Source organism: Acanthopagrus latus, chromosome 5 (assembly GCF_904848185.1).
Source record: "Acanthopagrus latus isolate v.2019 chromosome 5, fAcaLat1.1, whole genome shotgun sequence".
NCBI classification, from domain to species: domain Eukaryota; kingdom Metazoa; phylum Chordata; class Actinopteri; order Spariformes; family Sparidae; genus Acanthopagrus; species Acanthopagrus latus.
This window is the reverse complement of record NC_051043.1, coordinates 25,525,535-25,553,127: the sequence shown is the minus strand read 5'-3', so window position 1 is coordinate 25,553,127 and position 27,593 is coordinate 25,525,535. Positions and strand designations below refer to the sequence as shown.

The 27,593-nt window shown below is 40.4% G+C and overlaps 1 protein-coding gene across 2 annotated transcripts; it reads left to right on the top strand.

The window, feature by feature from the left end:
- The first annotated feature begins 2,085 nt into the window (after nucleotides 1-2,085).
- LOC119018925 (solute carrier family 28 member 3-like) lies at nucleotides 2,086-14,288 on the top strand. 2 transcript variants are annotated; one of them, XM_037096956.1, is made up of 17 exons: nucleotides 2,092-2,212; nucleotides 2,717-2,799; nucleotides 2,978-3,069; nucleotides 4,480-4,669; nucleotides 6,599-6,743; nucleotides 6,829-6,942; nucleotides 8,139-8,216; nucleotides 8,332-8,412; nucleotides 8,555-8,635; nucleotides 8,746-8,871; nucleotides 9,289-9,419; nucleotides 9,688-9,856; nucleotides 9,953-10,150; nucleotides 11,669-11,750; nucleotides 12,940-13,038; nucleotides 13,673-13,787; nucleotides 13,962-14,288. In XM_037096956.1, exons 1-17 carry the CDS (start codon nucleotides 2,144-2,146, stop codon nucleotides 14,077-14,079), a joined length of 1,971 nt encoding a protein of 656 aa, XP_036952851.1. In that variant the 5' UTR covers nucleotides 2,092-2,143; the 3' UTR covers nucleotides 14,080-14,288. The 2 variants fall into 2 exon arrangements, with proteins under 2 accessions (XP_036952852.1, XP_036952851.1); XM_037096957.1 differs by lacking the exon at nucleotides 2,978-3,069 and having other exon boundaries at nucleotides 2,086-2,212.
- The last annotated feature ends 13,305 nt before the right edge of the window (nucleotides 14,289-27,593 follow it).

Genomic DNA, 27,593 nt, shown 5'->3' with positions numbered 1-27,593 from the left:
TCTTATTGTAAAGACGTTTGGCCCTGACTGTGCGATCGTTGTTCCTTTATGTCTGATCACAATCAGCTGTTTTTTACCATAACAACAGCCTAATGCGTGTTCACAATCAGCTGTTGTGTCATCATCACACTATGAATTCAACTGCCAATCAATTAATCACTTAAGTAATAAAAGGTTGAGTTTTACATTATTATTAGTTAGAATATTGTGGACAAGTCCCACCACACGTCATGGAAGCCCAAGATGATGGCCGACCTACAGTCCCAACGCCAAAGTTTCAACGTTACAATGACACGAATATAGTAAATTTCTGGCATTTGTGTTTGTGAATCAATACGATTGCATCTGTAGATATTTTTTGTGTATTGATGAATTGATTTCTTGACTATTTCAGCAAAACATGACATTCAGGTTTTCTGTCATAGTCATTTTTTTTTTAATAACAACCACCTGTTGTTGCATCATAATCACCTGTTGTTGAGTCATAATCACCTGTTGTTGAGTCATAATCACCTGTTGTTGAGTCATAGTCACCAGTTCTTGCATCACAGTCACCATTTAAAATATGCATATCGTGTGTTTATTTATGTAAATTGCTTCAGGTTCAAAAAGAGGGTCACGTGGACCCATAAAATACACAATGGGGTTTTGTATCTTGCTTTTACCGCAGAGCTTTGAGCGAGAAAGAGATGGGGTCATGAATTTAACACTAGATGCAGTGAGTGCATAAAGAAAACAGCACACTGTGCAGCGTTTTATTTCCTTTGTTAGACCGTGAGGGTTTTGGCTCGTGATGCAGGGACCGTCTGACAAAATCTTCCGAGCTCTGTCCTTGCTTTTGTTCAAGCTCTTGGCTTCAGTTTGAGTAATTGTTTGAACATCTGGAACGGCTACATCAAAGTGATAGTGGATATAAGTCTTCAGTGGGCCCCATGAGTCCTTAGTGAAATAGGGAGGTGTTTGATTTTTTTTTTTTCTTCTATTTCAAATGAATGATTGAATGACAGTGTCCTGTCTGAACTAAGCTGATACCGCACTCCCATGAGGGAAAGGTTCTGGAAATCCCTCAGAACAAATGTGAAACAGATGTCTGTCCTTCTGCACTTGAAAGGGGACGATGTCTTAAATAATCTCTTGCTTGCTCAGGATTTTCAGCAAGTGAAATGATAGTAATCTCTGTTGAGTGTTCCTCATTAGCAGGTCAGATTGTGCTGTGACTGGAGGTCATGTATTGTCTAATTTCCCACACATGATTGTTTTGCTTGGATAAGTCAGGTTTCCACTACAAAGCACATGCTAGCATTAAAATACAGCCCCTGGTGTGTCATTCAGTATATATTAATATTATAAAGTGGACTAACATGAACCTGCTCTAACCTCTGCATACCAGCCATGTTGCTCTGAGAAATTATACGCTAGTGCACTCTAGTGGCTGCTGGGATATGTCATCCATATCAGAGGAAGGACTCATTTCCAGGGAGGAGGTGAGTGTTTCTCTGATAATAATTTGTTGAAGAGCTCAAGAGGGAGTGACAGTCTCTACTCTTGCAAACACTGGGACACTGTGCAGGCACAGACTGATCTTCAGGGCTGTGGGGGGGTGAGAAGAAATTACAGAATGATAGAAAAAGTGAATGATCCATGTCGTTCTGACTGGTCAGTGGTCCAGTTTTTGATACTTTGTGCCAAACAGATTCCTGTTTGCAACTGAATCCCCCCCCTGCATGACTCAACTATGTACTTTAACTCACATTTGTGTGTGTGTGTGTGTGTGTGTGTGTGTGTGTGTGTGTGTGTGTGTGCGTGTTGAGCTAATCCATTCACGACCTTTAATCTGATGACAGTTAGACATTAGCTAAACAGAGATTCTAATCATTGGTGTGTGTTTTCATCAAAGAAAGAAAGAAAGAAAGAAAGAATGAAAGAAAGAAAGAAAGAAAATATTGGAAATTATCACACATTTGATGATTATTCTCCATATCCTGAAAACTAACAGAGAAGAGCAGGAAGGAAAAGGGGCGGGACAGAGACAAACAGGAGGAGGGAGGATGGGAGGGGAAAAGAACAGGACAGGTGTCTTTTAAAAAAAAAAACACTCGCAGCAGCCCGGACAGAGTTTGAATTTACACGAGCAGCAAAAAGAATGGAGCTGAAGGAGAGAGAGACGAAGAGTCAAAAAAGGGGGAAAGACAATGTGGCCTTTGAGTCAGAGGTAAGCAAAACATGTGAGTTGAATGGAGACTTTGTTTCTCAAGGTATTCATGAATAACAGTGTTTGTACAAAAGGAAAACCGGAAAAGTTTCAGAACCCCTGCAGTCGAGAAGGTCACTCATTTAATACGATTCAAACAGTCTCATGACATACAGTAGTTTTGGGAAATCGACTTATCATAACTTTTCTGAATTGTTACAAAGAAACATGGTGCAGTTTGTCGGTATGTGTTTTTAGTCTCAGTAGGAGGTCTGATGTTTGTTTCAGACCTACAGACACACCTGAACACACAGAGAGACCTGAACACACTGAGACACATGTACACACTGAGACACATGTACACACTGAGACACATGTACACACAGGAATAGAAAGGTCTCCTATTTAGATTTAGAAGGAAATATGTGAACTGTGCAAGCAACCTGTTGTAATGTTATTAATCCTCATAGTACCGTGTGTGTGTGTTTGTGTGTGTGTGTGTGTGTGTGTTTGTGTTTGTAACAGGAGCAGGATCAGACAAACATTGATGTGGACGTCACTGACGACGCAGACGATGCGCACAAAAACACAGAGCGACGCAACAAAAGGTTGTCTTGTCGTTCTAACTGAACACACTCCTCCGTCAGGTCTTTTCTCTTTGTTTCCTCTTCACCAGCAGCCGTCCTCTCACCCCCCTTTTATGTAACATTTATGTCCCGTCTCCTTATCTAACCCTCTTATCTCTCCCACCACCCCCCAACTCCCTTTTTTTTTCTGTGTGCCCAGCTTGCTGGAGAAGAAAATGGAGGCATTCCAGAGCTGTTTGGCAGAGCACACAGACCAAATCCACCTGATTATACACCTGGTTTTAGCAGCAGGTGGAGTATCTTTGTTAGCATCTGTTAAAGTGTAACCTCTAAACAGGCTGCAGCTCTCTGTCTGGCCTCCGCATGCTAAACAGTGTGTCACTGTGAACCTGAGCATCAAAGTGTAAGTCCCTCCTTAAACGTGCAGCATGAAGGAGCCTCTCATCACGTTCTCATTTTATTGCAGTAAAGCGTTTGTCCTCTGTTCTTGTACAATTGATTTTCCTTTGTTCTGTACTTTTGATTTTTGCAGCCACGCAGGATTAGAATTTCCATGTCTACCTATAGTGAAAAATCAATTTTACTATTCTTGCTTGAGGACTTTCTGTCTGCGTGAGGGCGGCTTGTAAAGGGCTGTTAAGTTTGTCTTTGCAAACTAGCTGCGCTGGTTATAGCGGAGCTGCTCTGTGCCTCGGAGCGTATTGACAGAGAGAGAGAGTGTGTGTGTGTGTGTGTGTGTGTGTGTGTAAAAGACAGAAAAAGAGACAGAACAGTTTGTAATTAACAATTATTAACACAGAACACAGTGAAAAATGTGTGTGTGTTCATCACGGTTATCAGACTACACACACACACACACTGATGCATTTGCTTGTGCAGCAATTAGCGGTATGGAGTGATCAATACTGTAATGATCCAAAGGTAATAACAGAAAATACAGCTGGATATACCTCACACAGCCCATTATGTTGCTCTGAAGTCAATCCAATAGAGACCCTTTTGTCCTTTTTTATAAATATTTTACAGATACGTCTGCTTTTCAGAAAATTGCACCATCTTTACAGGTCCCATCTTTGTGAGAGGTTTTGCACATTTTCAGTACTTCTGAAGACGAAAAAGTAAATTTTTCAGACCGCTGGCTCAGCCAAAGAAACTAATAAACCCTCATACCAACTTTTGGATGTATTATGGGAATAATATTTTTGGATTCCTCAACCACTAACTCATTATTTGTTAATCAAATAATTGCTAAATATTGAATTGAATCATCCTCAGGTCAGATAAGCTGCTCATGAAAACAGACGGCAATTAAAATTGTGCATTCTAGTTGTAATTCAGTTTTTGTAAGTCAGAGGGCATTCACACCCACAGATCGATGCACGCTGTATCATTGGAAGACTTAAGACGAGGAAGATAAATTTAAAAACAGGAGTTTTAAATGTGAATTTAACCTTTTAACACACAAGACCTCCTTGTGGATAAGATGAATCCTTGTGGTATTTGATTCAGCGTTTGTCTTCAGTACAAAAGTCAGATTTGTATTTTGAGGTTGTGATTAGGTTTCATATTTGTGTTCAATGTGAACATCATCCTGCATTTCTAACCTGAGACTATGAAGCAGCAAATAAGAACATTACTAGAATAATTCACCAATGCCAGCAACGTGGAATATAATTCATTTTAATTGTGAATTTGTTCCAGGCTCCACTGCCGTAGTGATAGCAGCGTGTGTCCTGAACTTCCACCGGGCCGTCGGGCTGCTGGTCATCTTCCTGCTCACAATATTCTTCCTGGTCTGGGATTGGTTGATGGAGCGCTACGGAGACTGGATGTGGGAGGAGCTCTGTCCAATCAGAGATCTTCTCAGCAGATGCTGGTTTCGGATGAGATGGTGAGAATGAGACGATGCTCAGATGTTGTTTGTGCACAAGTGAGTAAGTGTGATCGGTGACTTTTTTTTTTCCCCCCTGTCTCTCTCTTCATTTCCTGTTTTCCCTTGAGATAAGAACAAGCACAGACATTTTCAACCCACAAATTCTCAAGTCTTACCCCTACGTTTACACTTTTCATAACATATAACGTTCAAAGACTTTATTCCTTGTAGAAACCACACATTTGAGATTCATGAAATCTATTTGTTGTTCAGGTCTTTTATACAAGTTTGATTAATAGTATCAAGGTGGAAGATTAGGAAGGGTGCCGTTTAACTGATTTCCAGTATGCACAAGAGCCTGTCTGATTTATATATTTATGTATTAATTATGTATTCACTTATTCATGCAAGATCAGAAGTATTCATGTAACCTCACAGGACCCACACCTTCTTCATCCAAGTTAGGAGAGAGCCTTTGACCAAATCCTCCTTGGTAGCTTTAACTAATGTATATAATTTAAGTTCAGGCAGTTTGAGGGTTTTTTCGGTCTCCTGGCAACGACGTCCTCAGACTGACGAAATGTATTGTTCAAACCAGCATGAGTACTGAATTCAAGCAGGGCAGCATAAAAGGAAACAAGAGCAGTTGATGGCAAAGTGTGAGAGGAACTGCCGCGTGTGCCACAGCGCACATTAAGTAAGGTAATTGCAGTAGCTCAAGGGCACTTAAGAGGCAGAAACCCCTGTGAAAAAAAATAAATAAAGCTGAAGCAAAGACACAATGTAGACATAACGCATATTACAGCAATATAACCAGCATAAAACAAATTAGATTAATAAAGATGTGACCATGGGGTTAAAGATTCTCACCCACCTCTCATTCCTTCAGGCCTCCAAGATGCTTGAAACGAAGTCTTCTTTTATTCCTGCAGCCATTAAAGGCCAAATCTGTCTCTCCATTATGCAGTTAATTCAGCTCTATATAGTCGGTCTTACCCTTCAATCAACTGGTCTTTGTTACCTGGCGTGTGCACCGCTGTTTTGTTCCGTCCCCCAGTGCGACTTCATAGCCCGCTGGCAGCGTTTCAAAAGCAGAGAGCCATGCCTGCCGGATGTTGTTGATTTGTTCAGGCTGTGTTGATTTCACCATTTCTCCTTGACTTCTGTACATCCACTGTGGGTGAGCAGGGTACGTAACTAGCCGGGACAAGCTGGTCAGCATGCTTATTTCACTTTGTAAAACAATACATACAGTTCATAATGTCAAAGCTATCATTCCCTCCCACTCTGCTGATGTCAGTGAAGTACAAATTGCACCTTTAATTTAGAATGCAAGCGGAGGAAGCTGAAGACATCTTTAAACCATCGTAAAATATGGAAAACTTTAGGATGGAAAGGGCTTTATCGTTAATATATGCAACGTATTATCTTGAAAGGTGACCTAGCTGTCTGGCTCGCTCTGCTGGCAGAAGTTAGCGGTTTAGTCTGGTGATGCTTTCCCCTTGTTATTTTTAGTATGAAGTCAACAGGTGGCCAATTTTTACATACTTCCTCTTTAGCGACCTTCAGTATGTTTTATTCCTGTCTGCAAACTAAACTCCCTTCAGGGTGATAAAAAAAAAAAAAGTTGAAGTTGCATAAGCCAGACAAAGCATGTTAAAGCAGTTCAAATTATATAGCTGCTCATATATATGAGACTGATGAAGCTCCTCCAAGCCGACTGTGAACTGGCACCATCTTTGAAATCTCGTCGACTGAGCGGCTGTCTGCACAGTCTAATCCTCGCAGCAGCTGAGCACATGAGGGAAGTTTGTCGCCCTGCAACTTCTTCTTCACCACATGCTGTCTTCTTGCCGATATGTGACAGATGTCCGGGCGTTCTCTGCCTTTTCTCCACTTCCGTCCCATCCTCCCTCCCCTCGCCTCATCTGTGTTCGTCCTCTCCAGGATTGTATACACGCTGCTGCTGGTGGCCGTGGTGTGTTGGTTAGCACTGGACACAGCCCGGCAAGGAACCAGACAACTCGTGTCCTTCTTTGGTTTGCTGCTCTTCATCTTCTTAATGATGCTGTTCTCAAAACACCCATTCAGGGTAAGGGATACACACACACACATATACACTGATGAATAAATCTTTGATCATGTATATACACGTGTTTTGTACATGTGTTTTGCAGTGGTCTTGGCAGACTCTACTTTGGGGGATCGGGCTTCAGTTTATCTTTGGTCTGCTGATCCTCAGGACCACATCTGGCCTAGGGGGACTGCAGTGGCTCGGAAAACAGGCAGAGGTTACGTACAGACAGTCACACACAAATGTATTCTGCTCAGAGGCTTGTCCTTGTTTTGTTTCCGTGATGAGCATTGCACAGAACAGACAAAAAACATCTTTAATCCAGTAAAAAGGAGCTAGGTCAAAACTAAGAAGCCAATAAGTGGAGGCACTGAGAAAGCAGGGACGGAGTCAGCAAAGAACTATCAAACTTTAAAACAGACAGGGGTTCAGAAAGGAATAAACGAGGCTGGAAAGCTAGAGGGGATACAAAATAGACAATCAGGCGGAAACCTAGTGGAAATGAACCAGAGTACTGTATGGTTCCAGGCTGATTAGGGAAAATGGGAAGCAGGTGAGTGAGTGGTGGGGGAACAGCAGGTGGTGTAGAAGTACAGCAGGATGAACGTTATGACCTGGCTGGGGTTAAGACAGTTTTCCTCTCACGTTTAATTGTTTCCTTGATTTCTTCTTCCTTGTTTATCAATTTCTCTCTTTTGTTTTCTTCCTTGTTTACTTCCTTTTTCTTCTTCCCTTCCTTTGTCCTCCTTGTTTTCTGTTACTCTGTTAATCTGTTGTTTTTGGTTAAATTCCGTTAGTGAATACGGAAGTCTTAAACAGCTAGCAGCCAAACAACATAACAAGATAACAAGATCATTTTCTTGAGATCTTTGTTATGCAGATCTAACGGGCCAAATGACTCTGTTATCACAAGAAAATAAAAGGTTATTCCCTCTCATTACTTGATGCTTAACGTTTACTAGATCAACAGTGCCAAGCAGGCTAGCGTACATGGCCTCTTGGCAAGTGTCTGCCAATTTCAGCTTGAATTTAATTAAATTTTTGCCAGTATTAATGGGCACATAAAAATCATTTTGATCTAAAAATTCATAAAAGTTCATATGGTTTTACTTTGAAACTCCTAGAACCCACCGCACAGAGCAGTTTGTATGTAATGGTCAAGTCTTATGAATCATAATCATGTCATTATCTTGGGAAAAAAACAACATTCCTTATTCCTTTATGGTAATTTAACTGGTTATCATGAGAAAACAAAGGAGATATTGTGTTCGACCCATGACCGTTTAGGACTTTGGTAGTTCTGAAACATTTACAAACACAACTTCTCTGATTCTTTGCTTCATTTTTTTAACGTTTGGGATAAAAAAAAATACAATTTTATGGTTCTAACAAATCAAAATCTCCTCCGTACAGATGTTCATGTCGTACACAAACGTTGGGTCAGAGTTTGTGTTTGGAGCCAGTTACACAGACCACTTCTTTGTCTTCAAGGTATGACACACATCAGCATGATGCACACAGATGAGACTGAGGCAACCGCGAAATGATAGCAGTGACAAAAATAAGGACAAAAATGAGGGTAAAAAATCCAGATTACTCTTTCTAGGTGATGCCTATATTGGTTTTCTTAAGCGCCGTCATCTCCGTCCTCTACCACACCGGCTTCATGCCCTGGCTCATTTGCAAGGTGAGAAAGTGGGAGGATAAAATGCACACAGGAATATTTGAAGCCAAATAAACTATTCAAACTATTTATCAGACAAATTATGACTTCTCAAGACACAACAGGGGTGCACACTTTGGTTATTTTGGTTTCTTTTATTCCCCAGATTGGATTCATAATGCAGGTTACAATGGGAACATCTCCGTCCGAATCAATGGCTGCAGCTGGAAATATATTCTTGGGACAGGTAAATTACAGTTTAGACAGTAAACAACAAACAAACAAATCAGTGGTGGAGACAGTATTATTAATCTGTAAATCCATTGGTCCCAAATCAACCTGATCTCTCTCTTCCAGACAGAGGCTCCTCTCTTGATTGCCCCATACATCAGTGAGCTAACTCGCTCTGAGATGCATGCTGTGATGACGGGAGGTTTGGCTGGCATCTCTGGTACCATTTTAGGAGCCTACATCTCCTTCGGGGTGAGGATGCAAAAGCAGGGGAGGATGGCTTATCACCAAGGTTATCATAGTTAAGCCTGTATTTAAGAATTGATTTTAAGAAAATACCAAATATCAAAGATGAAGGTCCAGATTGTGGCTTGATTTCATCAACAAATTGCTCTTTGGTGACCATGTCAAGTCCGCTGGTCTAGCGCTTCACTCCTATAACAGTGTTAGATGATCAAATGTTCAAAAGCGATGGAGCAGAATCATAGATATTGCCTTGTATTCACTCATTCTTCTAACTTTTCAAGACTTGGTGGAGTTACCCTTTAGCAGACTCGTCACTGACCTTGACTCTCACCTGAGTGTGTACACAGGACTTTAACAGCTCTTTCGGGAATTGAATGATTGCCCACTAAATTCACGTCTTGTTCTTTGTACCTCTGTTTTGAGGTTGAGGCAACACACTTGTTGGCGGCATCGGTGATGTCCGCTCCAGCCTCCCTCGCCATAGCCAAGACTTTCTGGCCTGAAATAGAATCCTCAAGAGCTACAGCCAGGCAGGATCTCAAAATGGACTCAGGGTAGGAGAAGACAGAATAAACAAACATATGTAAAAACATGCATACACGATACAAAATGTGTCAAAGACCTGACCATGAACCAAATGTTGTCTATTTAATACATTTTTGGTTTATTATCTGTATTGGCTTAAGCTTAGTTGTCAATATTTTATATTACATTAACTCATCTACACCAGTATGCAGATGATACTGTGCTATTTTTTTTTTTTTTTACAAAATTCTGTTCTTTAATGTTTATAACCTTTCAAACTTTGTTTTTTTTCCTCAGAGGGCGTACGAACGTGTTAGAGGCAGTATCCCATGGTGCATCTTGTGCTGTGAGTTTAGTGGCCAACATTGTTGTCAACCTCATTGCCTTCCTGGCACTGTTGGCCTTCTTTGATGCTGCTCTGTCCTGGCTGGGCGGGATGTTGGACTGCCCACAGCTCAGCTTCTCAGTAATGCGGCGACCTGTCTCTACAGCATTCATACACCCGTACTCCTCTAAAACAAACACTAACACTGACTCATATATGTCTCTGTCTCGTCTACAGCTTATCTGCTCTTATGTGTTCATGCCTCTCTCCTTCATGCTGGGTGTTTCCTGGGAGGACAGTTTCCTTGTTGCTGAGCTGATCGGCACAAAGACATTTCTCAATGAGTTTGTGGCCTATCAGAGATTGTCGGAGTTAATCAAGAAGAGGAAGGCGGGAGGGCCAGAATATGTGAACAACTTAAAGCAGTTTATTTCTGTGAGTCCCACTCATCATATCCTATCCAACTTAATTTTTTAACGGGTTAGATATAAATGAGTAGCTGAGGAAACATACCTGATCCAAATAAATGGCTTCAGCTGAGCTTGATGATGAGGTGATCATTTGAATTGCGTGTGTTAATGTGGACAGAATGGAGACATCTAAAATATGCAGAACAGTGGGCTCTAGGACCAGGAATTAAAAACACTATATTACTTCTTTGTGGAGCAGATCTTTGGAGCTATATTGGTATGTTCGGGTACCTTATGTCTGCTCTCATGCATGCGCATTAGGATCAACGTGGTTCAAGGTTCAAGGTAATCTTTATTTTCCCCGAGGAGCAATTTGTTGCACAGCCAGCAGCAATGGAATCATGTAATCTCACAAGAGAAACGAAATCCAGCAGCAAATGAGTAGAAGGAAAAGACTGTTTGTAATAAAACATGAATGGAAACAATGCAGCTTTTAAACCTTTTTAAAATCCTCATGGATAAATACAGTGGTGAGAGTGGTGAATGTGAACAGGGGAGTTGTTTGTTCACCTCAAAAACTCCACAGGGAGCCTTTTGAGGTTACACATGGCTGTACAGTAAAATGTGGTCAAGTGTGAGCGGTTAGTATTAGCAAACAACATGATATCTTCATGCATGATTGAAAAACAACCACAAAAGACAGAACACAGAATGGCAGTAAGAACAGTCAGATAACCAACATTTAAAAAGACATATTCTCTTTATGTAATTCTTTACTTTCTTTCTCTCCTGATGGTATGTAACTACGCCATTATTTAAACATTTTACTCCCAGAAATTTTGAGGTACCCCAAAATATTGGAGGTATGTAAATGGTATTTAAAGCAACATTGTGTAGATTTTGGCACTTTATGTGATTGAGCGCCCCCCACAGTTTCAGAGTGCAACACCACTGTTGTAAATATAAATACAAGGTCTGTCACAATTCGTCAGGCGTTACATCATGTTGCTTTAAATCATCCTTAGGAAACAGTCTTAGGAAACTCTATTAATCAATATCAGGTGGGCAAGCAAGAAAAAGATGAGTCTCAACACAACCTATCAAATCTATTTTTCTTCACAGCAGAAGAGTAAGGCTAGCTCTAATTTTAGGACTGTTACCATCCTTTAAATAGTGAAGTTCAGCTCCTTCGCTCAGGCCGTTGTTTTGTTGTCCTCTGAACTTTTATTGCTCTGAATGACGAAACTCCCATTGATACAACAAATGTGTCTTTGGGTTAGAAATTAAGTAACCTTGAACTTTAAACCATTTGCACCATCTGAGAAGACTAAGAGCACTGCTTATGTGCCAAGTCCTTGCATGACACAAGTTACATTACTTAAAACGATCAAATACTGAAATTGGTATATAATGTGGGAAAATAACCATCTCACAGTATTTTTGCCTTCAACAGCTACACATGAGTTAGGAAACAGTCATAAGAATCATTGAATACAGACGTCAAAGTCGGTTTTAAACTTTTTTCCACTTTTCCCTTTTTTAGGTCCACTCTGAAACCATTGCAACCTATGCTTTGTGTGGATTTTCCAACTTCTCCTCCCTGGGGATGCTGGTGGGATCGCTGTGTGAGTGCCACCTCTTGAGCTGTTAGCAGTAACGTCAGAGAGGCAGACGAAGAGGGAAATTAAAGTGCAGAAAGTTGCTGGCTGGCACCATATGCTGCAAAAGTTCGGTAGTGAAAACTGCTGAAGTAAAGATATCATCATTACAATTCAGCACATAATCGTCCCAAATATAAGAAAAAAAACAAGCATGGTTTTAAACAAAGCACAGTCACAGGAGATCTCATCTCTGCCATATATGTAATGTAGAAATAAACAGGATGAAAACTCAAGAGTTTTTTTTTTTCTTTTGACTGGCGAGAGTGGGAGTAAGTGATGAGGAATCCATCTGTTACATTTATGGCAAGTTGATGTGTGGGCTGAATAAGAAGTTTAGTCTGTTTTATTTAGCCTGTGGCTGCCTTACAGCCTGGAAAACAAAAGGGAGAAATCCAGCCCTAATTCTCAACACACAAATAACATCAGCAGATTTCCAGAACTTGAATGCGCTCATCACAACTGTCAGCGTGTCAAGTAACAGATGCCAAAAGAAGTGTGGCACTAAAAAAGACCTTGTGCAGTCAACAAAAGCCTCCCTGGATGGTGTAGAAATACGGTTTTTCTTTTCAAAAACCAAAGAAATGAGAAATGCAAGGTCAGGATCTGAAAGTAGTAGTTGTCAAATTAGCTATAACAGAAAGAAAGAGTTGAATATGAAAAGACTCCAGCGTAGCAATTGTGGCTACTTGAAGCAAGATGAAATAGTTTGACTTTCATGATTTTAAAAACCCTTGTAAGATAAATGGGTCGTCCTTGATGAATGCGCTTTGAACTGAAATTTCCTTCAAACACAAATGTGTGTTTAAAAAAAAAAAGAAAAAAGGACTGAAAGTAAGTGGAAAGTGTTAATTATATAATTGCAAGCCAAAGGAAATAGCAAACGAAAAAGCAAATGTGGATACAAAAAGCAAACGGAATGATTTTTCCTTTGATTTCTTTATCGTAAAAAAAATTTCATACAACACAGGTAAGAGAATCATGACTTTCAATTTGTTGTTGTTTTTGAATTATTACATATAAAATCAGATTATATTGTACGTGCAAATTGCATAATGAATGAATGAATGAATTGCCGTGTCTCTTGTCTTGCCTGTGGCTGTTAACATTTTGTTGTTTTTTTACGGGTTATAGTTGTTTTCTCTTTGCTTTGCAGCGGCCATGGCTCCAGAAAGACGGGCTGACATCTCCAGCTGTGGCCTCAGATCTCTGATTGCAGGCAGCGTCTCCTGTTTCATGACTGCTTGTATTGCAGGTGAACCGTGTACCCTCCTTTTCCTCGATCATTTTATTCATCCTCGTGTCATGTTACATTACCATACTTAATATCTAATGTGAGTCTTAAACTATGGTCACATTGTGAGATAATGGGCTCAGACATGTACAGTCAAAAAACACTTTAAAACGGAAACAGGCAACTTTTCGAATTCTTCCCTCCTACTATTGCATTTCCCTGTTGGATTATTGTTGGCGGCAGCAACATGGCCACCGCTACTAGCCCGGCTACTGTCCAAAGCAAAAAAACAAAGAGGAAGAAGAAAACTGTGATTTTGGTGCAATGTAAAGGCAGTTTTTAAACACACGGTTGTATTGGTGAGTAGGCAGGTTTTGTTACTTACTGTGGAAATAAACGTCTCGATGTCCCACTGGTAAAGGGAAACACAGACTTTGACACATGGCATGTGGTGCTCTCCAGTGAGTGATGCCCAACCGTTCACTCCTCCTCTCCACCTTCTTTGCCTCCTCCATCAACAGGGTTCTTTATCTTTTGCAGTGTAGAGTACATACAGTTTTTTCTGTTACCTGGGGATAGCAACCGGGTAAAACAATGTCTCTCGTGCAGACACATTACACTGTGCATTCTGTTTTTCTGCTCTCTGGGTTCGTAGGTATGTTGTACATCCCTGATCTTCAGTGTCCACACTTCCTGAGCACACACATCAACAACACCGGTTTGACCAGCAGCCCACAACTGCTCACCTGCTGCACACAGCTATATAACAGGTGAAACAATATGTTTGACCCGCGACTGTTCAGGGCTTCTGTACGGAGCATCTCTCACCTCGCTGCGGTGATATTTTTGTCTCTGTTATAAATACATCAGCGTCACAGAACAGCTGATAAACAAGAGCGACGCTGTGATTCAGTGTGTGTGTGTGTGTTTGTTTTTATTTGCAGTGTGACGGTGTATGAGCCTCTGAACGTGACGATCGGAGGAGGATTCAGTCAGAGCAGTTTGCAATCCTGCTGCTCGCTCACACCCCCCACACACTTCAACTGCAGCTCGGTGCTTTGAATCACTGTGAACAAAAACATGTTTTTATATCTGTAATGTATATACGACATTTCCAATGAAGTTGTTCCTTTTTGTTGCATTGTTTGTCTGTTTGCACTGGCCGACAGTAATTAAGTATGTTTACTCAAGTAGTTTTTGTGATACTTGCACTAAAGTACTGCTGTACCTTAAGCATTCATTTTTCTACTGCATTAAAATCGAGAGGAATACGTGGTACTTGTTTACTCCACTACATCTTTTTGATACCTTCAGTAACTCGTTAACTGCAGCCAGAATAATAATGAAAAATATAATCAACAAATAGATCATGATTGATTATTATAGAATTGGTAAGGCTTTGTGTTCGCTGAAGGTAATTGCGCAAACAACCTGTGAGTATGTAAAGTGTTTAAAATAATCTAATGGGCTCTTACAAGTCCTACATGTGTAAAAGTATAGATTCTGCATTGTGAATATGGTAACCAACACACCTATGACTACTCTGAAGGATTTAAAAGCTTCAGCAGCTGAGATGGGAGAGACTCTGCACACACCAGCTGTTTCCCGGGTTCTTCATCAGTCACAGCTTTATGGGAGAGTGGCGAAGAGAAAGCCACTGTTCAAGAAACTCTTAGACTCTTAAGGTCAACTGGAAGATGGTTCATTGGTCTGGTGAAACGAAAATGGAGTTTTGTAGCCATCAGACTAAACGCTATGTGTGGCAGACACCAAACACTGCACATCACCACATACACACCATTAAGCATGGTGGGGGCATTATGCTGTAGGTCCTGGAGGACTGATTAAAGTTAGAGGGTAAAGTTATTGATATAACCTGATTCACTCTGCAAGAGAACTACAACTTGGCAGGCGGTTTAGCCTACAGCAAAAGTGACACAGAAATGGTTTAAAGACCACAAGGTGAATGTTCTGGAGTGGTTGAGTCAAATCTTCAGTCCAATACAAAATTTGTGTTTGGGTTTGAAAGGGCCTTTTTAAGCCCGATCACACTCCAATCTGTCAGAGCTTGAGCAGTTTTGCAAAGAGGAATGGAGTAAAATTGCAGCGGCCAGATGTGCAAGGCTGATTGAAATCTATCCACACACACTCAGTGCTGTGATTACAGTCAAAGGTGCACCTACTAAATACTGACTTGAATGGGGTGAATAATTATATGGTCAGTTGTTTTACATTATATATATCATTATATGTTTTGATTTAATTGACATTACTTTGTAGAAATCTGATTTCACTGAGACAAAACATTTTTGTTTTGCCTTTTGGCAGCTAGTTTGTGTTGTCTCATTTGGTTATTGTATGTATTCATTGTTTTTTCCCATTTGGGTACAGCTGTGATTTCCTCCAAGGACAAAGTCTACAATTAATACAACACTTTTATATTGTGTGATATAAAAGTATTGAATGTGTGTTCAATTAAAAAAAAGAGTGAAAACCAGCAGCACACTGTATTTATCTTACTGCATCCTGCTTTTCTCTGCCTTGGGTAATTTAGTAATGAGTAAAAAGCAGTGAATTACTCACCACTGGATGTCACTGGTGTCTTCCTTTTCCACCTCAGCAACACATGCAAAAGTGCATGTCAGATTGCATGTCAGATTCATCCACCACAGACCAGTCAGTCACACTGGCCTCGCTGGCAGCCCGATCGAGTAAAGCAAAAATTAAATGTCTCATGACAGTGACAGAAATTATATCCCCAACGCCCATCAGACAATGAGGAGGGAATCAAGAGTGTCCACTCCCAACATCTGCATGTGTGAGACGAGCACGCAGTCACGGAGACGGCAAATGACAGCGTCTTCATTAAATCCACCGGGAGCTAAAGGTCAGATGGCTCCCTTCTCGGTGGGCAGGAGGTGTGTTCATATGTGTGAATTTCACACACCCACAGAGAGGGAACATTAGACTCAGCCATCAGATGCTGTCACATTGGACATTTTTAGGCTCCATGTTACCATGTGTCCCCCATGAAAAAAAAAAAAAGAAAGAAATGAAGAAAACGACAGTATGCTCATTTTCATTTTAACATCAATAAAATGTGACCTTAGAAGATCGAGCTATTAGATAAAGAGGAGGATTTAAGTGTCTCTGTGCAGGGACAAGAAGTCAAGGTTGTGTCATTAGTTCAAAGATGTTGCTTAATTAATATATTTATTTTTATTCACAGACTTTTGCTGCTGCTACAAAAAAGGGACCTTTTGAATTATTTTTTTCTTGCACATCTTCACTGATCAGGCTGTTTAAGTTTGCTAGTAAGAAATAGTGGCGACAAATCGCCTGTTTTTATTACTTCAAAGGTCAGAACGGTGACACATTTAGGTTCCTTTTCTTTAAAAAGAATGTGTGTGGGTTACAAAGAAACTGCACAAGACTAAAGAATTTACATAAAGTAATACTGAAATAATGTTTTGTGAACATTACAGAAATTAATTAAGCACTGAATGTGCCTTTCTATTGGAAATATAACAATTTCACAAGCACCAGAAAATATCTGTAGACGAGACATGGGAGGGAAAAAAAAGCAAACATTCACGCTATAACTTAGTTCTTTGGAAACACGTATCACCCGAGATACACTCGTACACTCAGGTTTGGGAGAGTTACTTTAAAAACGTATTCTGATTCAGTTACTAATACGTGTAAAACTTTTATCTAATTTTACTGCACATTTTTGTATTTGATTTCACTTGAATTATTTGACTCTTTGACTGAATGAATCTGTGATCAAATTACATCTTCTTTCAGGAACTTTAATGGATTCACAGCTTTTTTTTTTTTTTGGTATCCTAATTACATAATCCTGATACATGTGCGCTGTTACTCTCTAAACCTGTACACACATAACATTTATATCTACACATTGTTTTATTTTCCATGTAATTATCCATGAATACCATAATTAATGAAAACACATTTCTAAGATATGATCTGAAGAAGGTCTGTTTGCAATCCTCTCATTTACTTTTCAATCTGACCAATATAAATTAATAAAATGTAATTTAACCCTAACCCAACAAAAGGAAAAATAACTTGAAATTTCAAAAGAAAAAGACATATATATATATATATATATATATATATATATATATATATATATATATATATATATGTATATATATATATATATATATATATATACATACACAAGAATAAAGGAAAAAAGACTTAATGAAGGTTATATCAGATTAGATGTTTATTGCTATCTGCACAGGTGCGTTGACATTGTTGTCGTATCTCTCAGTTTATAATAAAATACACAACGAAAGGCAATTGTGAAGCAAAAAAATAAAGACTACAAAAAGAACACACTATAAATTATATAGAAATACAAATATTATTAAAAATACACTCTGAAATCTTGCACATTGCATTGAATTTCATTATTTATCAATGTTGCACTTGTGTATTAATGTCATAGTGCGCACACTGATTATGAGAAATCACATCCTCATGTTTTTATTTATGCTTTTATGTTTCCTTCTGTGCAGCAGCACAGAGATACAAATGAAGACAAGAAGGTCAGACAGAGAAAAGGTGGAGAGGTGGAGTGAAAGTGGGAAACACAAAGATGTGGGGTGAAGAAAAAAAAACAGAGGAGGAAGAAGGGTGAGTAGCAGGAGGCTGAGGCTGGTGGATATTGGATTGTCATGTAGCACCACTTCAGCCGAAGAAGAGGGGGATGAAGAGGAGGAGAGAGAAGCTGAATGATGGGGACGGGGTTGTCATCCAGCAGCACTCCAAAAGACCACACAAAGGAAGAGGGACAGAGGTTGGGAGGGAGGCCGCTGGGATAAAGGATGCATATGGAGGTGGATTGAGGGGGGGGGGGAGGTAGAAACATATTGATTGAAAGTGGAGTTTGGAAGGATTCACAGAGGCACTCGGAAAAAATGATTAGAAAAGACGGCGCTGGTAAGAGCACGGAGGAAGGATTGGAGAGCTGGAGAAGGAGAAGAAAACAAGTGGAAGTGAAGATTAGATAGATAGACAGATAGATAGATAGATAGATAGATAGATCAAGCAACTTAAACATTCATGTGACCATTGTGCCTAATCGCTGTTCTCCATGACATGCTCCCTGCTTAACGAACATTAATTGACGCTTTAATTGCTCGTTGACACATAATTACATGGACGTGTCTCGGTGCAGTGCGAGAAATTGAACAGGAGAATCCCTGACAAATGTGTGCAGACGAATAGACGCGCTCTGCTACATTAATTGTGGTGAACGGCGGAGAGGCATGTTTCTCATCAGCAAAATTACCCGAGAAAGTAGCGATCACGCTCGTCAAATTAGCATAATTTATACAGAAACATACACAGAGGTTACGCCGCTTTGAACGAGTCTTGCTTCAAATGCACTACATTGTACTCGGCCTTTGGTGTGGGATCATTTTTTAGAGTGTGTTTATCCTTCTGAATTAGATGTTCTCATTGGCTAATGTATGAAAATAAGCATAAAAACATGACACAGTGACAGCGTAGACACAGAAACATAACAACATGATATGTGCCATACTACAGGGATCAGCCAGTCTGTCTTTGGTGAATGCAGTTTTTGCAACACATCCTCACACAAACATGGCTGAACAGGTTGATTACCAGCGACTCCATTAATGACTTACATCACTGTTCCCAGAACAAGATGACTGATTCAGCTCAACAGAAACGGGTGTTGTTGTGCTGTCACAGTTTGGTCACGGTGAGGCTGGAAAACTACTTGAAATTTGGTTAAGATCACTATGTCACGCACGTACGTGTCACGTATCACTACGTCAGTAACAGGCATAACTTAGCGTGATTGCCTTTGGAAAGACAAGTAAACATTTTAGAATTCAAATGTGGGGGATATACCAGAGGTGGGACCAAGTTATTGTTTTCCAAGTCATAAGTCTTTGCCCTCAAGTCCTGAGTCAAGACAGACAAGTCTCAAGTCCTGCGGTTTCAGTTTCGAGTCCCTACGAGTCCTTTTAACCGCAGAGTAATAATAGATTTACACAGATCATGTATGCTTTTAAAATCTGTATTTATATTTATTAAAACAAGTGCAATTTAACTCATATTTTGCGAGAATATTAATTTCAAAGCGCTTTACAGAATAAACACATTTGAAAAAACAAGTGCAACTGTAGTTATTTGTACAAAAGTGTTGCATTTTGCATTTTAACTACTTCCACAGCAGTTTCTGTCCTGTCCTGTACTTATCTCATTTAACTCATCTCATATTGTCTGTGTGTGTATGTGTGTGTGTGTGTACATGTGAGAAACATAACAAATACCTGAACATAACAATGAACAGAGTTGTGTTTTTTATACATCAGGGCCCTATGCTGCATTGCATTTGCAGAAGACCAAAGTGGCCAAGGGTCTGTCAGTCATTTGTGCACGATGGGGACGTAGTTTGATGCCACCATGGCAGAAAACTCGCTCCACTGGAGCTCTGGGTGCAGGAACTGCCAACAGCTCCACCCACAACCATGGAGAGGCTGGATCCAAGGCAGCTGTTTCGAGGGAGACTGGATCTGAAAAGGAGGCAGTGATCCCATCATGTGTCCTGGCCATTTTCACGCTGATGAAGATTCAAAGAAATCTTTTGTTCAGGGATGCCTGGAGACTTCTGACCAGGCCGCTCAGGAAACAGACTTGAGGCTTCAGCTTCTCAAGGTGGTGGTTGAGGGACAAGATGAATGGAACAACAGCACTGATGGTGATGACCTTCTCCCCCTGTGTCCAATCAGTTGCTGCTCCAAATGGCTTCAAGATGTCCACCAACGCAGCTTTAGATGACTGTTTTAAAGAGCTGCCTTCACTTGCCTCGGTGTTGAGTTCCATCTTGTGTTGACTGCAGCAGGGATGACTTTCTGTTCCCCAAATTCAGCATCAAACACATCTTTGCATGTTGTGCTCGTGTGCGGCAGTGGACTTAGTTTTGATAACTTTGAAAGGGAAGAAGATACCACTACCATCTCCCACCACCAGCTGAAGAGTGTGCGCAAAACACTGCAAGCGCTGTTTCTTTGCCATAGCAACATCTACTGTTTGCTGATCTTCCAGGGTTAAGAACCACCGGAGCTCAGGGTCATCGAGATGATCTCCATCATCGTCATGCTCTTGTTCACTGGGGAAGCACACAGTGAATGCTTTTCGCATGTTAGCAGCATTGTCACTAATAATGTAGTGCGGTTTATCTTTAATGTTGTATTCATCACATATGGCCTCAAATTGGTCACAGATTCTTTCAGCTGTGTGTGAGTCTTTGAAGCACTCGCAGGGCAGGAGATTGGACTATATCCTCTCTGCCTCTTTCTCTATCCAGTGCACAGTCAGTGCGTTTATATGCACAGTTTAGTTTTACAGCCATAGTTCGACTATGCTACTCAATTTAACAACTGCAATTGTCCAACTGGATGTTGTGCCAACAGCACATACACAAACAGACACACACACATACACAATAAAAGATACAGAGCTTTCCTTAATAACATGATTTTGAACCTTTGGGTTTGGGGGAAAATACCAAGTCTTGTTAAGTCAAAAGGCCCAAGTCCAAGTGAAGTCCCAAGTCAGTCAATGATGTTTAAGTCCAAGTCGAGTTGCAAGTCTCTTTACATTTTGTCAAGTTGAGCCTAAAGTCATCAAATTCATGACTCGAGTCTGACTCGAATCCACACCTCTGATATATACTGATGCATTCAGTGTCAACATACAAAAATGGGACAATGTCTTAAGATTGCATTTACCAAAAACCTAATTTCAGGGATTAAACCTGCTCCTCACTTCCTCCTTTGCAACCGTAATAATTACTATAGCCACTAGAGGTTGCCACCTAACAAGGTACCAAAATTTGTGTTGTAATAACCTAACTATACAGCATTCGTCAAGGTGGTGTTTGATAGGAGAGGTGAACAGTGACAGGGATCACATGCAGCAAACGGCCACAGGTTGCAATCAAACCATCGGCCGCTGACACCCGACGGGCAGGGTATTTAAAAAGTTGTCATCCTGGTCAAAAAAGCTGGACTTCTTCTCCTCTTCTGTTGATATACTGCAAACACAGCAGACAGAATTCAAATCCATAAAACCTGATAATGTGTGATATTTATAGCTGTTTGCTTTCAGGTTTGATCATAACCCTGATCGAAAAGAAATCAGACTCTATTATGTTCAGAGGAGGGGGGAGCACTCAGATCTGATTCAGAGTCTGATTCATTCTTTTTTTCACTTTAATACAGGAAATTTTCTGTCACAGAAAATATATAACATAAACTGTTCATATGTCTTGTATATGAAAATCATTATTTCCAAGGTAACTATAGTTAAAGCTGTCAGCCAGTGAGGTGAAGTGAAGTATTCGCCTCTGAATTGTGGCACAAAAATTATGATCAAGTGGCATGAATAGAAAATACTGCAAAGGTACAGCACTTAAGTAGATGTACTTCGTTATATTCCACTACTTATACATTCATTATCTTCAGTACCCACACCCTCCATCCATCATGGGCTCGCTCCCTGCACACATTAAGCTCAAGGCGAACACGCTCTGTAGAGCGCCTGCCCATCACAAGTCTTACACATTCACACTGTCTCTTCACACCTACAGCAATTTAGAGTTATAATTAACCTGCTCGTCTTCAGTCAGTTGGAGCAGTTAGAGGTTGGGTGTTGGTTGCGTTTGTCTCCACTGTACATGCCCACTGCTTCCCACTGACCATTATTTGGTTTTAATTTGGGGAAATTCACTTAATGCTATCATATCTACGATTAGCTCAGCATGAAGACCGTAAAAAGAAGGTAAACCACTGTGCTGGCGCCCAAAAATACAAATTCAGTCATTATCTATTCATCCCAATGTTGAGAGTCGGCTCAACATTTCTTGAGCTTCACAGCAAAACAGCATTCTCCCAGATAACTGAAGAAGATGGGGGTTTGTTTGAAAACGTAAATATATACTGGAAAAAGAAACAAACAGAATATTTCCATGTAATCCAAACCTTCAGAAGCTCAGAGATCCCAAATTGCATCCAAGCTTCTGCAGCTACAGTGAAGATTTGGGCTTTAAAAAGGACCGGAAGTAATTGTTCTTTCTTTGCAGTGGTAGATAATAACAGATTTTTCATTTTTGGGTGAACTTTTCATCCAAATAACATCAGATCTTGTTTGCTTATTCTGTTTAAAGGGACCACTTCTCGAGTGTCCACCTCACCTTGAGACTGGCTCCTGGCAAAACCAGCAAGTTGTCCATTTTACAGTCAGTGCGTTTATATGCACAGTTTAGTTTTACAGCCATAGTTCGACTATGCTACTCAATCAAACAACTGCAACTGTCCAATTGGATGTTGTGCCAACAGCACAAACACAAACAGACACACACATATACACAATAAAAGATACAGAGCTTTCCTTAATAACATGATTTTGAACCTTTGGGTTTGGGGGAAAATACCAAGTCTTGTTAAGTCAAAAGGCCCAAGTCCAAGTGAAGTCCCAAGTCAGTCAATGATGTTTAAGTCCAAGTCAAGTTGCAAGTCTCTTTACATTTTGTCAAGTCGAGCCTAAAATCATCAAATTCATGACTCGAGCTTACACTTCAGTTTCATCGTTTTTAAATAAACTTTAGAGGTGCTGGCTAGTGGATTCTGTTTGGGCTAGATGTTTCCCCCTGTTTCCAGTCGTTATATGCTAAGCTAAGCTAAAAAGCTGCCTACTGTACAGAGATGAGAGTCGCACAATATTCTCCTCTGACTCTGGTGAAGGAAGCGTATCATCTAAGACCCGTTCATCAGTATGACAGGGTTACAAATGGTCTGAAACATGTTGTACAATGGATATTTGTATGTACCACAGAAGGAGGGCTGTCTGTGTTTCTGTATTCGCGTGATGAAACTTTTTGCTGCCTGTCAGATTGCCCATGTGAATTAGATGTCAGTGTTTTGTGAACAAGATTTTGTGATTTTAAAAAAATGGAGAATCTGTTAAACACCAGCATCACGTGGCCCCGTTAAATATCAAGACGCTGCACATTGGGGTTTGTTTTTTTTTTTTGGTAAGCCACACTTTAAATCTTTTCCAGTCGGAGCAGAAGTGATACTGGTTTGGATCAGGTTGCATTGAGGAGAGCTGTTTGTTCTGACGAATAATGCCTTCGACAACACACGCTCGTGGCGGGTTCTGAGAAAAACCTCCGCCGAGCAACTGTTTTATGACTAAATGTGTGTTTAGCCACATGTGCCCTTCATCCCATCTGCTTTCACCCCCGCTGCGAGAGCTCACACAGACACACACGCATGCACGTATGAAAACACACCGACGCGCATACGCTTTCTGACCGATGCACGCTCTTTCTGTGTCAGTCACACACACACACACACACACACACACGCACACACACGCTCACGCGCGCACAGATGAATTCCCCGGAGGCCAGGCGGGGGGTCTGGCTGGGACAGAGATGAACACATGCTGGGATCAGAGCAGCAGTGTGTGATTCACATTTCTCCCTCTATTTCTTTCTTTCTTTCTTTCAATCTCTCACTTCCTTCTTCTTCCTATCGCCGACACCCCTTCTCCCACCTCTCCCAGTTCTGTTTACCCCCCTGTGCCTTTGAAAAGCTGAGTGTTTCACATGTATTCTGCACACAAACTCATCAGAGGACTGTTCCTGGACCTATAGAGGCAATTAGATATGTGTGATTGAAATCTGGTGATTTTTCCCTCTGATTCAAAGAAGCATGTGTTTTTTCCGCCCAAACCCAACACTCCTGCCTTTCTTCTGCCCCTTTTTTCATGCAGCTAGCTGGGTACCAAACTCCTCATTACTCTAATTTAGCAAGCATGACGCTCCCCTAATGGCCCCTGGGGCCTGAAGAATATCAAGTGCTGTTTAATTTTTTAATTCTATTCAAGCTTTACATTTGCGCCATCCCTCCACCAGCTCTTCTGCCCATCTTTCCATCAATTCAGATCCCATTTAGTGTCCCTCCACAAACCAAAAGATCACTTTTTCTTTTTTTTTTTTTGAGTGGAGGAGGGGAAGGATGTGAGTTTTAAAAGCATATCAAAGCACCACGTCTAGTCCCTCTACTTCATGCCGTCCGTTGTTCCAGCCATCCAACAAGTGTTTACATGTTTTGCTGCTGTTCTTGTTCCTCTGAACGTGTACTTATTTAACCCTATCGTTCGCTGAATTAGATAGATCTCCATGACGACCAAGGCAGTAGAGAGCAGGTGAAGGGCCCTTGAGGATGCATTAGGACGTCCTTGCGAAGAGGGGATGCATCTTAGCTGTAAGCTAAACTGTGCATCAGGCCTGTGTCAAGGGCCGATGCAGTTCATTGGATCAGCCTGGAAACACCATCTGACTACAAGCCGGACTGAGAGCAATCTGAATGACCAGGTGATGAACATGCATATAGAAAGTGTAAGATGGGATCAAGGGAAGAAAAGAGCTACTTTAAGAACATAGGTGGGGGGTTTTTCTGTGCAAAAAAACAATGTTATTGTTTATTTATTTATTTTCTTAATCCTTTGCTAAAATGCATGAAAAACTGATGTATAAAAAGTATTTGCTGAATAGCTTTAAATCAAGCACTGTAAGCCCATAGTAGATAATGAGAAGTTGCTTCAGGGACAGGGAACAAAAGAACAAGAATTTGCAGCTGAAAGAGTGACAAATGAGAAAAGTACAATCATGGAGGTTAGAAAGAATAGATTACATGAACATTGCTTTTCAATAGCAGTAAATGCTGCTTTAAATCAGGCTTCTTCTGAGAAGTGTGTCATTGGACACATATATTCCTTCTGATATGACAATAGATGACTGATACTCAAAAAAAAAAAAAAGGCTTTTAAAACAAAATGTCACGAGTCCACCGTATCTTACCTCAACGTGTTTCTTTGTGCATCATGTAGAAATAAGTAAGGAAAGACGGCTAACTGAGGAAGAGAGGCCGAAGGAAAAAACCTCGAGTGGTTGGTAACAGACAACATAGCACAATAACAAAACAAAAAAAATAAACGAGAAAGGGCGAGTCTGCATGGCAACAGAAACCTAATGAAAGCTCTCAATGAGAGAGAGAGAGAGAGAAAAGAGAAAAACTGGTTAAAACAGCCTTGATGCAGATAATGATATTAGTAAATGAGGGTAGGTTGTGTGGGAGTGTGTGTGTGTGTGTGTGTGTGTGTGTGTGCGTGTGTGTGTGTGTGTGTGTGTGTGTGTGTGTGTGTGTGTGTGTGTGTGTGTGTGTGTGTGTGTGAAGGCAGAAAGCAGTGAATACACATCACATCATTATGTGTGTCAGGAGGGAAAATGAACATGTGTCCTGTGATATTTATAGACATATTGAAATACTTTTTGTTAATGTGAGTGAGTAATGATAAAACTGTGTGTGGGGTTAAATGTTGTCGAGCTCATGTTGTTTAGCACACACTGTATGTATGTATTTACTAATAACATTATAATATTCTGGTGTTGTTGCCCTTTAATAACAATAATAATCTATTTATAATCTATAATTGGATAAAACTAAGGAGCACCAGAATAAATAGGTGTCACTGAAAAGAGTAACACCTGCTGATTCACACCTGTGTCATTAATCATGTTTAATTTTCAATCAAGCTTATTTGTCGCTGTTTGTTTTGTGAAAAGTATAATATGATAGATATGAGTGGCGTTACAATACATGTTTTAATTACGTTTTGGTCTTTTTTGTGCACCTGATAATTAGTCGATCAGTCAGAACACAGAGACGAAAATATATCAGATATCGCTAAAATATCCAAAATCATCCAGAGAAAGGAAACAGTGACATATTTCACATGATGAAAACATCTTAAAGACGATCCTCGGTATACATTCTCCGCTCACATGCATCATAATTTGTTTGATATGATCGTGACTAGAAACATCTATCAACAAGAGGCCTCACTGAATAAGAACCATATTATGTTATAGGAGAGTTAGTTGGCACTTTCCTGAGACTCGTCTTAGAACGAAGAAAAGAAAAACGTCTTTTCTGGTTCAAAATGTTTAGAGCGAGTAATGAAGAGGAGCAGCAGTGAAGACATCAGTTGTTTTTATTTGTCCACTGAAACTAGAGCTGCACGATTAATCAAAATATAATTAAAATCCCACAGCGGCCAATGCAATATTTAAATTGTGGAAAATGCAAGTGATAAAGGTGAATGTGTGACATTATAAAGACGTAATGTGGTGCTGCAGGGACGTTCTGACCTACTAATTTTGTTCAGATGTCAAAAACCAACAAATGTCCCATCATTAGGATTTTAATAGTGTTTTAAGAGAAAATGAACATTTTGATGCAGCAATTATGATTCCTATCAAATTGTGACTTATATCACAACTGAATATCTGTCAAAATATTCTCATTATGATTTTTATTTAACCGTTTCGTGCAGCCCTAAAAGAAAGAATCCTCCACCTGACTGGTGAGTTTTCGGTCAGTAAGTGCTGAAAGAAACCACACAGCATCTCAGGCCTGCACTCTGCTGAGGTTTCATGCTGCTGGATGGTTTTGTGCTTCAAGTCTTTGCCTGATTGTCCTGGTAACATTTCTTTTAACTGTCACATGTTTTTCCAAGCGGTTGTTGGAGTGGACAGAGCAGAGCAGTTGCTTTGAAAGCTGTGTTTAGTTTTTTGTTTGTTTGTTTGTGAAATGTCTTAATATGACCAGAAATCATGACAAATTAGCAGAATTTAATAATTGTATGTACGATGGATTAATTTAGACTTCTGAATTTCTGAAGTCGGATTATTTAGTCATCTCTCTTGGTGCAACCTGCTCCTGGGATCGAAACATCGTCCATTCCAGTAAATTTGGAATTGAAACTGCAAGCGAGCAAACTGTGCTTTAGATTTTCAATTCTTTATTTTCTTCAAGCAACCACTGAATCAAGTCTGCACTTATTTGAAGTAGCACATTTTGTCCAAGAACTGCGTCAAAGAATAAAGGATATAAAAAAGAGATATAGACGATGACACTGGTATATTCATGGTGCATTTAAGACCCTCCACCAGCCTCCTCTCAGCTTGGTCCACACACTCTCCATCCTCTGTCCATCCTTGTTATATCGCCTTATAATTCCCTCCATCCCCCTCCTCATCCTCTGCTTCCCACCCCCCTGTTCCACTGTTGTATTTAGTCTCATCAAATTGGATTCCAGAGTGAGAGGCATCTCAGTTTTCCTCAGGAGCAGATGATTGAATTGAGTAGCTTGAGAGCAGAAGGCTTCAGCGTGAGGATGAGGAGGTGATTGTTGGGGGCAGCGAGAAGATAAAAAGGGACCACAAATGAATGTGGAGACGCCGACGTTGCGTCTATTTACTGTAACTAATTACAGGACTGTGAAGCTGTGAGACAGAGAGTGTTCATTTGTCATTTGGAACAGACAATGCTGTCGTTTCATCTCCGTCCAGGTTTGTTGAAAGCTGAGACTTAAGGCTTTTCTTGAAAAGCCTGACGTAAAACTGCAACCAAGACCAGGAAGCAGAAATAATG